The sequence below is a fragment of the Hyla sarda genome, chromosome 8, assembly GCF_029499605.1.
Source record: "Hyla sarda isolate aHylSar1 chromosome 8, aHylSar1.hap1, whole genome shotgun sequence".
NCBI lineage: Eukaryota > Metazoa > Chordata > Amphibia > Anura > Hylidae > Hyla > Hyla sarda.
In genome coordinates, this window is record NC_079196.1 from 98377813 (window position 1) to 98391204 (window position 13392).

Below are 13392 nucleotides of genomic sequence, written 5' to 3' on the forward strand. Positions count from 1 at the left end.
TGTATCCCCATTTGCGATGAAGGGGCACAGACTATGTAGATGTACGGTCAGCTCCTGGGGTTGTACCTCACGGTCCAGGTCCCTCTACCTCCCTGCTCGTCTCGCTGTTACAGCCTGGAATGATGCAGGTGACAAAAGCTGACTGAAGACTAAGTTCTTCTGACTAAGGTGAGTATTTTTCCCTCTTTTTCTTTCAGGTTTTAGAGACTTCCATCCTCTGGAGACGCCCTACTTAGAGCCCACTCCTCTTTATTGTTACTAGGCAATCCCTAACAACCCCTGGGGATGTGGGGAATGCTTTTCCTATTGTCAGTGATGTAGGACTGTACCCCTCCTCCCTTGGCGCCTGTCTGTACAGGCGCCGGAACCTCAGGAACGCGGAGTTTACTTTCATTATTCGGCAGCCGCGCGCTGCCAACAGCTCCCTTCCTGCACTCACGGGCAAGCGCTTGTTCGATGAGTACGGAGCACACTTCTTACTTCACGCTCTTACTTCGCCAGCGGCGCTTCTCCACGCTCCCTTCCCTCTCGCAAACGCCATTATAACTCGGACAGTTATCATCTTTTGGCCGCGGGCTCCTGCTGGGTATTAGCCCCGCCCACTTGCGGCCAGCGGGGATCGTGCCCTATGAAGTGCGAGCATGTGAACCAGCCGTTTTTTCTCTGTCAATTAGCGCTGTGCGCGCAGAGGTGTTCTCAGGGCCAATAAGAGGCGTCCTAATCTAGTCCGGCCCCTTTCTTCTCATTGGTCCTGCATTTCTCCCCTCCTGTCTCTCTCTCCTCAGCTGCAGACCAGAGTTCTCCTCACTGCCGCGACCTTTGCTATGGACACAGACGCTGGGTGAGACTGTTTCACTTTTGCTATGTCCGAGCCCAGAACTGTCCCTCCCTCTAGACAGCTAACTAGGGCCCTGGTCACCTATTATACTTGCAAGGGATGCAATTCTAAAATGTCTGGTTCTGCTGAACCCACTTGTTCCACCTGCACCACTGCACTCCCCGACCTTCCTGGTATTTCTACTTAGGATCCCCCTCCATACCCTGTGGGCTCTGCTATCCCTCCAGAATGGGTGTCTTTCCTCTCCCATTCCATTTCCGACTTGGCTCAGGTCTCCCATTCCAAGGTGACTGCCTTGGAGAGGTCCTCCTTTTGCTGACCCTCTAGAGCGACCCCCTCTCCCTATGCTAAGCGCTCTCACAAGCGTACTAGGGGTAGTTCCTCTGACTCCTCTCCGGAGTCTGCTAGCAGACATAGGCGCTCCCCTCATAGGTATCGCCCCTCCGCTCCAGCATTCCATAAGCGCCCGTCTTCTAGGGGACGCTCCCCTCGTCGCCGCTCTGGCTCTCCAGATCCGCGCACCAGGTCAGTTTCACCCTCATCCAAGGCTACCTCCACCCATTCCCACTCTCCTGGGGAACTGGAAGATGAGGCTTCTGGTTCTGCATCTGACTCAGAGGACCAATCAGATATTGCCGGCCTGGTGGACAACTTGGTCTTGGCCATAAGGGACACCTTTCATCTGGAGGACCCATGAACTTTGGACGTAGCTCCAGAAGTTTCCTTTCACCGTTCCCATCCTGCACCCAAAGTTTTCAGCTCTCATGCTGAATTTGAAGCCTTGCTGGAGTCTGGCTGGAAGCATCCTGACAAGTGGTTTCAAGAAACTAAGAAGGTTCAAGCGCAATTTCCCTTCGCCAGGGACAATTTCCTTTTTCAATTTCCATTTCAATTTCATTTCAATTTCCCTTGCTCGTGGACCTCTCCTCCAACAGTGGACCCCTCCTCCAACAGTGGACCCACCGGTCTCCCACCTATCAAAAGCAACTACTCTGCCGTTGGCTGATGCAGCTTCCTTCAAAGATCCGGCGGACAAGAGGGTAGAGACTCTTCCTTTCTGCCTGCATTTGCTTCTGCCTGGGTGTCAAAAGCCCTTTCAATCTGGGCTTCTCAACTTTGCCAAGGTATTCTTTCCGGATCCCCTACGGAGGAATTGGCTGACTCAGCTCTCCAACTCTCTAGGGCTGCAGACTATCTGTGTTCTGCTTCCATGCAGTCCGCCCACTGTGCGGCTTTTGCCACAGGCAACCTGGTGGCTCTTCGTCGTTCTATGTGGCTCAAGGCCTGGAACACGGATGCCGCTTCTAAGAAATCTCTGACGGAGCTTCCTTTTACCAGTTCTTGACTGTTTGGTAAGCGCCTGGATGAGATGATCTCTGAGGCGACTGGTGGTAAAAGTTCCTTGTTACCTCAAAATAGGGCTCACAGTACTACTTCTCCTCCAAAGCCGACCTCCTTTCGGGCGTTTGGTTCTAGTAGAGCGTCCAGACAGGCACCTTCGCGAGACAAGAAGGCTCCCTCCTTCCAGACCCGTCTCTCCTGGAAATCTGATAACCGTTCCGGTCGTTTCACGGCCAAAGCGGGCACCCGCAGGCCTACCTCTGCCTGAAGGGAAGCCCCCCACCCGGGGATTTCTCTCGGGTTGGAGGTCATCTGTTACTCTTCCAGGACGTTTGGTCTGCGCATGTGTAGGACTCCTGGGTCAAGGACGTGGTATCCAACGGGTACCGGATCGAGTTTGCCTCCCTTCCAAGAGATCGCTTTTTTAGTTCCCGGGCCCCCTGGTCCCCCTCTCTGGCAAGGGCCTTTCGGGGCGCGCTCCAGTCCCTTCTTATTCAGGAAGTAATTGTCCCTGTTCCTCCCAAGGAGAGTTTTTTGGGTTTTTATTCCAACCTCTTCGTGGTCCTTAAGAAAGGGGGTTCTGTTCACCCGATCCTTGATCTGAAGCGCCTCAACCAACATCTTCTCCTCCACCATTTCCGCATGGAGTCTCTCCATTCGGTTGTGGCGTCCATGGATCAAGGAGAGCTTCTTTCCTCAGTGGACATCCGGGATGCCTACCTCCACATTCCAATATTTCCAGGACATCAGCGGTATCTCCGCTTTGCAGTTCCAGAAGGCCATTTTCAGTTTGTGGCCCTTCCCATCGGTCTGGCCACTGCTCTGAGGGTCTTCACCAAGGTCCTGGTGCCTGTTATCGCCCTCTTACGGACGAGGGGTGTCTCAGTGATTCCGTACCTGGACAACCTCCTGATCAAGGCTCCAACCAGGATCCAGAATCTGGAAAGTCTCCTTCTCACCCTTCAGGCCTTGTCCCGTTTCGGCTGGTTGGTCAATCAGGACAAGTCCAACCTAACTCCCACCCAGTCTCTAATTTTCCTGGGACTTCAGTTTGACATGGCGTCCGCCGGGATTCTGCTTCCGCCAGACAAGTGGCTGACTCTCTTTTGTCAGGAGTTCGGATGCTCCAGAACCCCGTTTCAGTTTCCATTCGCTTCTGCTTGGAGGTCCTCGCCCGGATGGTGGTGGCCATGGAGGCTGTTCCATTTGCCCAGTTTCATTACCGTCCTCTTCAACTTGCGCTTCTATCCCAGTGGGACAGAACTCTGTTATCTCTCGATCGCAGGATAATTCTTCCTCAGAGGTCTCGCCAATCCCTTCTGTGGTGGCTTCATTCCCCCCCTGCTTTTACAGGGGTGCTCCTTTCTGCCCCTCCATTGGCAAGTCGTCACGACGGATGCCAGTCTTTCGGGCTGTAGAGGTGTTTTCAGGGACCAGACCGTCCAGGGCTTTTGGTCCCCAGAGAAGCCCTTCTCCCCATCAACATATTGGAACTGAGGGCAATCTATCTTTGCCTGTGCCATTGGGAGATCCTTCTTCGGGACCGTCCTGTTTGTGTCCAGTCGGACAACTCCACTGCTGTGACGTATATCAATCGCCAGGGCAGCACTCGCAGCTTGGCGGCGATGGCCAAGGTGTCCAAGATTCTTCTCTGGGCGGAGCTCAGAGTTCCGGCCATCTTAGCAATTCACATTCCGGGAGTGAAAAACTTTCTCAGCCAATCCTCAGCCGACCCCGGTGAGTGGTTTCTTCATCCGGAGTTGTTTGCAGAGATCTGCAACCTCTGGGGAACTCCGGACGTGGACTTATTCGCATCCCGCCACAACCAGAAGGTTCCTCCCTTTGTGGCAAAGTCCTGGGATCCCTTGGCTCTGGCCATGGATGCCCTAGGGATCCCTTGGTCGGATCTTTTCCCACCTCTTCCTCTCCTTCCCAGTGTCCTGAGGAAACTCAAAGCAGAGGGCATTCCCGCCGTTCTTGTGGCTCCGGACTGGCCCAAGAGGGCATGGTACGCCAACGTGGTCCGACTACTGGACGACGTACCGCTGCGCCTCCCTCTTCATCCAGACCTTCTCTCTCAAGGTCCCCTTTGCCACCCCAATTTACTGTCGGTGCATTTGACGGTGTGGCGGTTGAGACCGCGGTTCTGAGGGCTTGAGGTTTCTCTTCCCAAGTGATTCGCACTATGATCAGGGCACGCAAGCCCTCTTCTGCGAAGATTTACCCCTGGACTTGGCGGTCTTATTTTCGCTGGTGTGAATCTCACTCTTTCTCTCTCCCTCAACTTCTATCCTTTTTGCAGTCGGGGCTAGATCAATAGTATGCTCTCAGCTCCCTTAAGAGTCAGGCCTTGGCGCTTTTTCAACGTCCTCTAGCCTCTGATCCCCATATCTGGACTTTCCTTCAGGGAGTGGCCCACACGGCCCCTCCTTACAGATCCCCTACACCCCCTTAGGGACTTGAACTTAGTTCTTGGTGCCCTGCAGGGTGCTCCCTTCGAACCTCTCAGGGAGGTTCCTCTTCGTCTCTTTTCCTGGAAGGGGGCATTCCTTATTGCAATTACCTCTATCAGGAGAGTTTCAGAGCTGGCAGCTCTCTCCTGCCGTTCTCCCTTCCTGGTCATCCACCAGGACAAGGTTGTCTTTTCCTTTTTGTCCGGCTCCATCGCATCCCACAGAACGTTTGCTCCACGAGCTGGATGTTGTGATGGCTGTTCGGACCTACCTCTCAGTCACTTCTTCTTTTCCACAATATGACTCCTTTTTTGTTCTTACGGAAGGTTGCCGTAAAGGACAAGCTGCTTTAAAGGACACCATTTCTTGGTGGATCCGATCTGCTATTTCGGAAGCTTACTGCTGCAAGGGGAAGACCCCACCCTTCAGGTTTTCTGCTCATTCCACTCGTTCTGTCGGGGCATCCTGGGCTCTCCGCAACAGGGCTTCAGCTTTGCAAGTTTGTAAAGCGGCCACATGGTCGTCTTTGCACACCTTTACGAAATTCTACCAGATTCTTACCTTTGCATCCGCTGATGCTTGTCTGGGCCGTAAAGTGTTGCAGGTGGCGGTGGTCCAGCCTTCCACCTGACTGGTTTTCCTTTGCCCACCCTAGGGACAGCTTTGGTAAGTCCCAAGGTCTGGGTCCCCCAATGGAGCCGATAGAGAAAAGGAGATTTTTTTTATGCTTACCTTAAAATCTCTTTCTCAGAGGGTCCATTGGGGAAAAAGCCCTTCTTTTCTCTGGTGTTCCTGGTTCAGTTACCTGTCCGTGGGTGTGTTCAGTTGATTTTTATTCTGTGGTTTTCTCGGACAGTTTGTGGCCTTTTTTCCTGACCTGTCGCTCCTCTCCTACTGCTCTGGGACTAAAACTGATTAGCTCAGGTGCCTGTAGACAGGTATACCCTGCTTGGAGGGGCCGACTTTTCTTGTTACCATAGTGTCAATCCTCCTATTGACAGCAGCATATATATACCCATGGTCTGTGTACCCCAATGGATCCTCTGAGAAAGAGAGATTTTTCGGTAAGCATAAAAAATCTTTATTTTATTTATTTATTTTTATTGCAATTTTCTGACCCCTGTAGCTTTAAAAAAAAAAAAAAAAACTTTTTGCATACTAGGCTGTATGAGGGCTCATTTTTTGCGCCATGATCAGTTTTTTGTATCGGTACCATTTTGGTATTGATCTGACTTTTTAATAGCTTTTAACTTTTTTTCTGGGATATTATAAAAATTGCAATTCTGTGGTTTGGTATTTTTTTTTTCGATTTATGTCATTTACTGTACGGGATACATAATGTTATATTTTAATAGTTTGTACAATTATGCACGCAGCGATACTAAATATGTTTTTTTTTATTATGTTTACATGTTTTTATATAGGAAAATTGTGTGATATGAACTTTTAATATGAAAGGGGTTAATGTGTAACTTTCATTAAACATTTTTTACACTTTATTAGTCCCTTAGGGGACTTTTAGGAGGAACCACTAGATTCCTCATACAGATCAATAGAGTTCTATTGAACTCCATTGATCTGTGTGGTCTGCGATCCATTGATAGAGCCTAGTCCAGCCAGGCTCTATCAAGGACAGTGCCACGGACACCAGGGAAGCAGAGGTAAGCCCTCCGGCTACCTCTATAGTGGTTCACACACACCCCAACCCCCCCCCCCCCCCCCCAGCGTTCACATGTCCCTTTAGACACCGCTGTCACGGCGATCTAAAGGGTTAATAGCCAGCCGCAGCGGCATGCTAGCTATTAGCGGCGGCCCCCAGCTACTGAAATCAGCTTGGGGCTGAAGAGTAGGGAGTGGGCCGGAGTGGGGAGCCTGCTCCATACTCCCCTGTGAGCGCCGCCATGCTTGTCGGGGTCCCGAAGCAGGGCTAAGGACCTGAAAAATTCACCTGCTCGGGGCCCGGAACTGCATGTCCCGAGCATCCAGGTGATACAAATTCCACATCCCTGCATGTACATGGCCTAAAACAACTGTTTTGCGATTGAGTTCTTTGTAATGTGATCATAGCTCATTATATAAACATTTTCTTTTTTTCTTTACAGACAACACTTTTGCACTTTTGGAAGAAGACCGCACATCTAATGTCTGAAATACAGGAGGAATTTCAAGAGCTGCTTCCATATACCCCATCCTGCCTGAAGGTTTATTGTACTGTTTTGTTTTACATATACTCTTACTATTTAAAATTTTACATGATTAGTTCTTAAAGCTAGAACTGAATGAATTGAGAACTGTACAGAGAACATCAGTTCCTTGTGTCTTAAGTCTTATGAAGCTGTGCTACCAATGCCAATATTTACCCTTATTTATTCATAGAATACCAAAGAACTTCAAGTTCAAGAACACCACAAAGAAAATTATAACCATAAAATAATTTTTTATTGAAATACATTAAAAACATGATATTGTGCACAAATGAAGCAAAAAGTGATAGTTGCCAAATGCAACGCAGAGGCTCAACAGTATTTCCAATAAGGATATAGGCCGACATTTATCATTGTCTTTTAGACTGTTTTTTTTTTTTGTTTCTAGGAAAGGCACCTTTTTTTGCGCCTTTTGGTTCACACATTTCTGCTGATTTTGAGTTGCAGTCCACTGATTTTGGCAATACACACTAAATAGAAGGGTTTTATGAACTGCACCTTTTTGTAAAAAGGCGCAAAGCCACTGAAAAGTGTCTAAAACTACACCAGCCCAGACTTAGCTTAGCTTTTGGTGTATGTGAAGAGTGAAATTTCAGAAAATGTCTATTACCTGCACAAAATTTGTCAAATGCTCTGCAACCATTTAATACATTTGGTGCTCCTACACATTACAGGCACACACAAAAAAAAAGTGTAGAAAAATGCTTGACTTACACCTACAATGATAAATGCCGGCCATCGTGCAGTTCTATGTACTAAGGCGATACCTAGCAGAATAAAGCATACTCTTATGCATAATGAGATACAATAATGGTCACATACAAATGTGTCAGTGCATGTCCCAAATAGCAGCTCCTACAAAGTGGCTTATGTGCATATAAACAAAGTAATGTGCATGGATCAGTATAAATATTATTGCACAAGCCCTGTAATCAGCCAACACTACCAGATAGTACTTGCAGCAAATGTCGCGTCAGGTAAAAGTGACCAGTATATAGAAACTGCAACAGTGAGCTAAACAATCTTACCCATGTGGGAATGGAAAACTTCCGCTCGACCTCTACGATCGTTTCAGAACCCTTTCGCAAGAGCCTAACTTAGCTTCCTGCCGCCATGTTCCATGGTCTTATTACAAGTTTTCTCCTTTATTGGTTTAATGGAATCATGTTTGATACCTCAGATGTAATGTCATGATGGCATATGAGTTACAGTATCGCATATCCTTAGGACTTGTGTATTCCTTATTTATTCATATTGGTATTAAAGGCATATTCATCCATATCACTTCCTATGGAAATGCAGGCTATAGTTAAAACCACTGGTAAGACCACTAATAATCCTGTGTTGCAGACATTGCCTGTGGTGGCTTAAGGGTTAGTCATCTTTTAGGTCCCAGTCCTGCAGCAGAGCTGAGATCACTTCACAGGAGTTTTGTATCACTGAAAGCTTAACACGAATTCCTCCTGGGTTCTCAGTGTTCAAGATAATGTCTGCAGTGACTGAGGAGATGGAGAATAGGGCAGACATTATTTGGCATTGTTTTTATTTTCTATGTTTGGCTTAGTGTACAAAAGCAATCCTGCCTGACCAGTAACTTTAGAAAGACTTACCAAAGGTAATGTTGGGTATCCCCATTTTCTTGGTTTGGGGTACTAATCCTAAGAGCAAGGGCATGTGCTATATGTGTTTGGGTTTAAGGACCGTTTACACAGGATGATCAGTCGAACAAATGTCCGTAGGAATGTTTGCTCCTGATATTGCCCCTTGTAAAATGCAAACACATATGTTGGCTGATTGCAAAAAATCATCACATGTGTAAACAGGGAATGTGCTGCCCTCAATAATGAAAGTGTTTTGTGGGTGTTTACTCCAGACAACTGTCTAAATGGTCATTTTATTAAGGGATGACCAACTTGTACATGGTCAATTGGCACTTTTAATGGTCAATAATATGCCTATATTCAATATTTTTGATTGGTGGCCTACCCAAAGGATAACTCATCAATTGCTGATGGGAGCCCCACATTGAAGTGAATAGGAGCCTATCTGCAGTTACCAGCCCATCAGTCAAAAGTTCCTGGAAAACCCCTTTAAGCCCTAGCAGTCTTTTGTTCAGTTACATCAATCTATTGCATAAAAAACACCACAGGTGCTATTTCAGCAGTACTCATAGTGGTTGCTTTAGACCACCATTTCCCTACATGAGCCTAAACTACCTCCTCAAACTCTGCTGGTGCCATTTCTAGATGTGAGCAAAGCACCCTCTGTGCAGCAGTAGGGCAGATGCTGGTGATGTAACTTATTATTGAGTTTTTATGTATGCTTTATTGGTATTTGTTTTTTGCCCAACTTTATATTTATAATGTGTATAAAGCACCATCTCTGTCCAGTCTGGGGGATTGATCAGTTGTTCAAGGTTGTAAAAACATGACTTTCTTACATGGATGTTGCACTTGTCTACAGGTTGTCTGCTGTTTTAGCTGAGCCCCAGTAGAGCAATATGGTGAGATTTTTTGAAGAAAACAGCAATTTTAATGTAAATATTCTTTTGCAGGCTTCGAAGCAAAACTTTCAACAGGATAATGTGGAGAATACAGGCAGCAGTGGGGACGATCAGTTGGTGGATAATCACATGTGAGTACAGAGTAGCCACATGTTAAATGTACACCATTTGCATTACTTAGCTGTATTTTATGTTGAATACATTCATAATGAAATATGTAGAGACATGCTCTTACTTTTTTGATATAATAAAGCTGTCTATACACTTGTTTACCTAAATGTCAGTAAGAATGGCACGTGACCATTGAGGCTAGTGATTGGCTGCAGTTGTCACATGCCAGGATGTAAACTAAAAGAGGTGGAGGGGAAGGACCATCAATTGGCACTGGAGAGGTAGTAGTTTTAAGAGGTACTGTGTGTCACTCCTCTTAACATGACACACTGTCACCACCTTCTGCACATATGCACTTCTGCTTCAAAAATGGACCCTAGGACAGTATTATGGTGCCCAGCAAGCAACAGTTCAGCAGAATTAGGTCATCATTTATCAAAAATTAAGTGGAATAAACTTGCAGCACTAACCACAGTGTAATAAACAGGCATGGTCTGGGACACAGCCTAGCAGAGCAACAACCGCTTTTTATACAATACAACACACTTCCTTACGGGCCAGAGAAGGTGCATTGTATCGCATGAAATGGCTGTTGCGCTGCTAGGCTGTGTCCCAGACCATGTGTATCTAATAAAGAACGCCTGTCTAATACACCAGGTGAGTGCTGCATGTTTATTTTATCAATTTATTTTGGATATACTATATGTGTGTGTTTTTTTTTTTTTGTTACTTTATTATATTCACTACTACTTTTTGTTCTGTTTTTGTTTTAATACTCTAAGACAAGTGCATCAACATGTCCAATTCTTTCATCCTTCAGGAGATAACCTCTGCCTGGGCAATAAAAATGCATGTTTGGAAAATCCAAGGGGAGTCATGGCCACATAACTCCTTTATAGCCACTTTACTGTATTTTGACACTGTCCTTGACTGGGTCATTATATTGAATACTTCTGAAAATATTATAAATAGGAACAATATAAAGTACACTACAAAACACAATTTACTATTACTTTATATTCAGGGTTAAAGTGCCTGTTAAGTCTGTAGAAGCGAAATAACTTATATACATTTTTTTTTTTTTTAAACATCCCTCGGGGTGGCTTTATAGGAGTTACAAACTTTCTGCCCGTTTTGTCAGCATAGACCGTGCAGCAGGGCAGCTGCTTTATGGCAAGTAAATTATAATAAATTGATAGAAAAATGTAATAGATTCACAGTCACCAGGTAATTAGTACAGCTCCTCTCCCAAAGACCAGGGAATTACAGAGATAAATACACAGACTTTAGTGTGTATCCTGCCTTTTATATAGACCTCCAACATAATAAAGCCGCCATTGGGGATGTATTCACAGAATTTTTTATTTATTTTTTATTGCAATTATTAACCCCTTAATGACATGCGCCATAAATCTTAACGCACAGCACCGTACATTTACGGCGTGGTGTTCCGGGATTACAACGTCACTGGACAAGGTGATCGGGCCAGGACGGCTGCTGTTATCGAACAGCAGCCATCCCAGAATATTGCCCAGGGTGGTCAATTCCGGGTCATACGGGTCTCCAGTGACCCGCAAAATAAGGGGGTGTCCAAGACACTCTCCAAGATCCGGGGTGTCCAAGAAACTCACCGTAAACCCGCCAGTGCGAATGTACCCAAAAAACACTACACTACACTAACACATAATAAAGGGTAAAACACTACATATACACCCCCTTACACTGTCCTTCCCAATAAAAATGAAAACGTATTGTACGGCAGTGTTTCCAAAATGGAGCCTCCAGCTGTTTCAAAGCAACAACTTCCAGCATTTCCAGACAGCCACTGACTGTCCAGGCATGCTGGGAGTTTAGCAACAGCTGGAGGCACCCTGTTTGGGAATCACTGGCGTAGAATACCACTATGTCCACCCCTATGCAATCCTTAAAATAGTCCTCAAATGAACATGGTGCTCTCTCACTTCGGAGCCCTGTCGTATTTCAAGGAAACAGTTTAGGGCCACATATGGGGTATCTCCGTACTCAGGAGCAATTTCGTTATGAATTTTGGGGGGCTTTTTCTCCTTTTACCCCATATGAAAAGGAAAAGTTGGGGTCTACACCAGCCTGTTAGTGTAAAAAAATTCTAAATTTTACACTTACATGCTGTGTTTCCCCATACTTTTTATTTTCACAAGAGGTAAAAGGAAAAAAAGACCCCCAAAGTTTGTAACGCAATTTCTCCTAAGTACGGAAATACCCCATATGTGGACATAAAATGTTCTGCGGACACACAACAAGGCTCAGGAGTGAGAGTGCACTATGTACATTTGAGGCCTAAATTGGTGATTTGCACAGGGGTGGCTAATTTTACAGCGATTCTGACACAAACGCAAAAAAATAAATACCCACATATGACCCCATTTTGGAAACTACACCCCTCACAGAACGTAACAAGGGGTATAGTGAGCCTTAACACCCCACAGGTGTTTGACGAATTTTCGTTAAAGTTTGATGGGGAAATTAAGAAAACATTTTTTTATCTAAAATGCTGGTGTTACCCTAAATTTTTTATTTTCACATGGGAAAATTAGAAAAAAAAAGCCCCCCAAAATTTGAAACCCCATTTTTCCTGAGTAAGAACATACCCCATATGTGGATGTAAAGTGCTCTGCAGGTGCACTACAATGCTCAGAAGAGAAGGAGCTCCATTGGGCTTTTAGAGAAAAAATTTGTCCGGAATTGAAGGACACGTGTGTTTACAAAGCCCCCATAGTGCCAGGACAATGGACCCCCACATGTGACCCCCATTTCGGAAACTACACCCCTCACGTAATGTAATATACAGTGAGCATTTACGCCCAACAGGTGTCTGACAGATGTTTGGAACAGTGGTCCGTTACAGTGAAAAGTTTTCATTTGCTCAGCCCACTGTTCCAAAGATCTGTCAAACACCAGTGGGGTGTAAATGCTCACTTCACCCCTTATTAAATTCTGTGAGGGGTGTAGTTTCCAAAATGGGATAACAGGTAGGGGGTCCAATGTTCTGGCACCAAGGGGGCTTTGTAAACGCACATAGCCCCTGACTTCTTTTCCAACCAAATTCTCTCTCCAAAAGCACAATGGCGCTCCTTCTCTTCTGAGCATTGTAGTGCGCCAGCAGAGCACTTGACGTCCACACATGGGGTATTTCCATACAAATTTTGGGGGGCATTTTCTCCTATTACCCCTTGTAAAAATATAGAATTTGGGGGAAAAACTGCATTTTAGTGAGCCGGGAGCTTGTGACTTCATAGCCCTGCCCCCTCATGACATCCCGCCCCCTCAATGCATAGACTTGCACTGAGGGGCTGGGCTATGACATCACGAGCTCCCGGCTCCAGCGTTCGGAACAGTTTGTTCCAAACACTGAGCAGTGGAGTACCCCTTTAAATAGAAAAACAGCAATTACGGTGCCACAGATCAGAAAACGGTAAAGGCCATTGCCATCAATGTCACCTGTCCCACAAGCCTATACCAAAGGTTAGTGAGGGTGATGGTGTTGACAGATTCCCTTTCATATCAAATCACAGTAAAAACACTTCATATGTAAATAAAAGGTCAGATTATAGCAACTGACAGGAAGGGAACACTCTGGGACTACTGGGCAAACCATAAGAGAAAAATGCATCCTGAATAATAATAATAAATGCTGTGCTGCAAAGAACATAAAAGCACCAGGTATATAATCAGAATGTAACTGGTAGACATATTGCACAAAACCCTTAGAACATATATAATAAATTGCAAGTACAAAAACAAACTACACAGAGAAAAAAAGTGCAAATACATTAACAACAATGAAGTGCTGCACTGGAGAGAATCAGGGAGCTGGACCTTCTTCTAGGAGTGGTGTCAGGATCCCGTACCTTTTCAGGCCTTTATAAAATAGTTGTAGATATATTGAAACATGACTCATGTTTT

General features: G+C 45.8%; 1 protein-coding gene across 3 annotated transcripts in view; it reads left to right on the forward strand.

Annotated features, from left to right (window-relative positions):
• ICA1L (islet cell autoantigen 1 like) overlaps positions 1-13392 on the forward strand; it is a 118532-nt gene that overhangs the window by 64193 nt on the left and 40947 nt on the right. For all 3 annotated transcript variants that reach the window (XM_056536190.1, XM_056536188.1, XM_056536189.1), the window contains 2 exons: positions 6735-6833; positions 9391-9470. In XM_056536190.1, coding sequence (XP_056392165.1) covers positions 6735-6833; positions 9391-9470 — 179 coding nt within the window. The remainder of the gene's footprint in view (positions 1-6734; positions 6834-9390; positions 9471-13392) is intronic.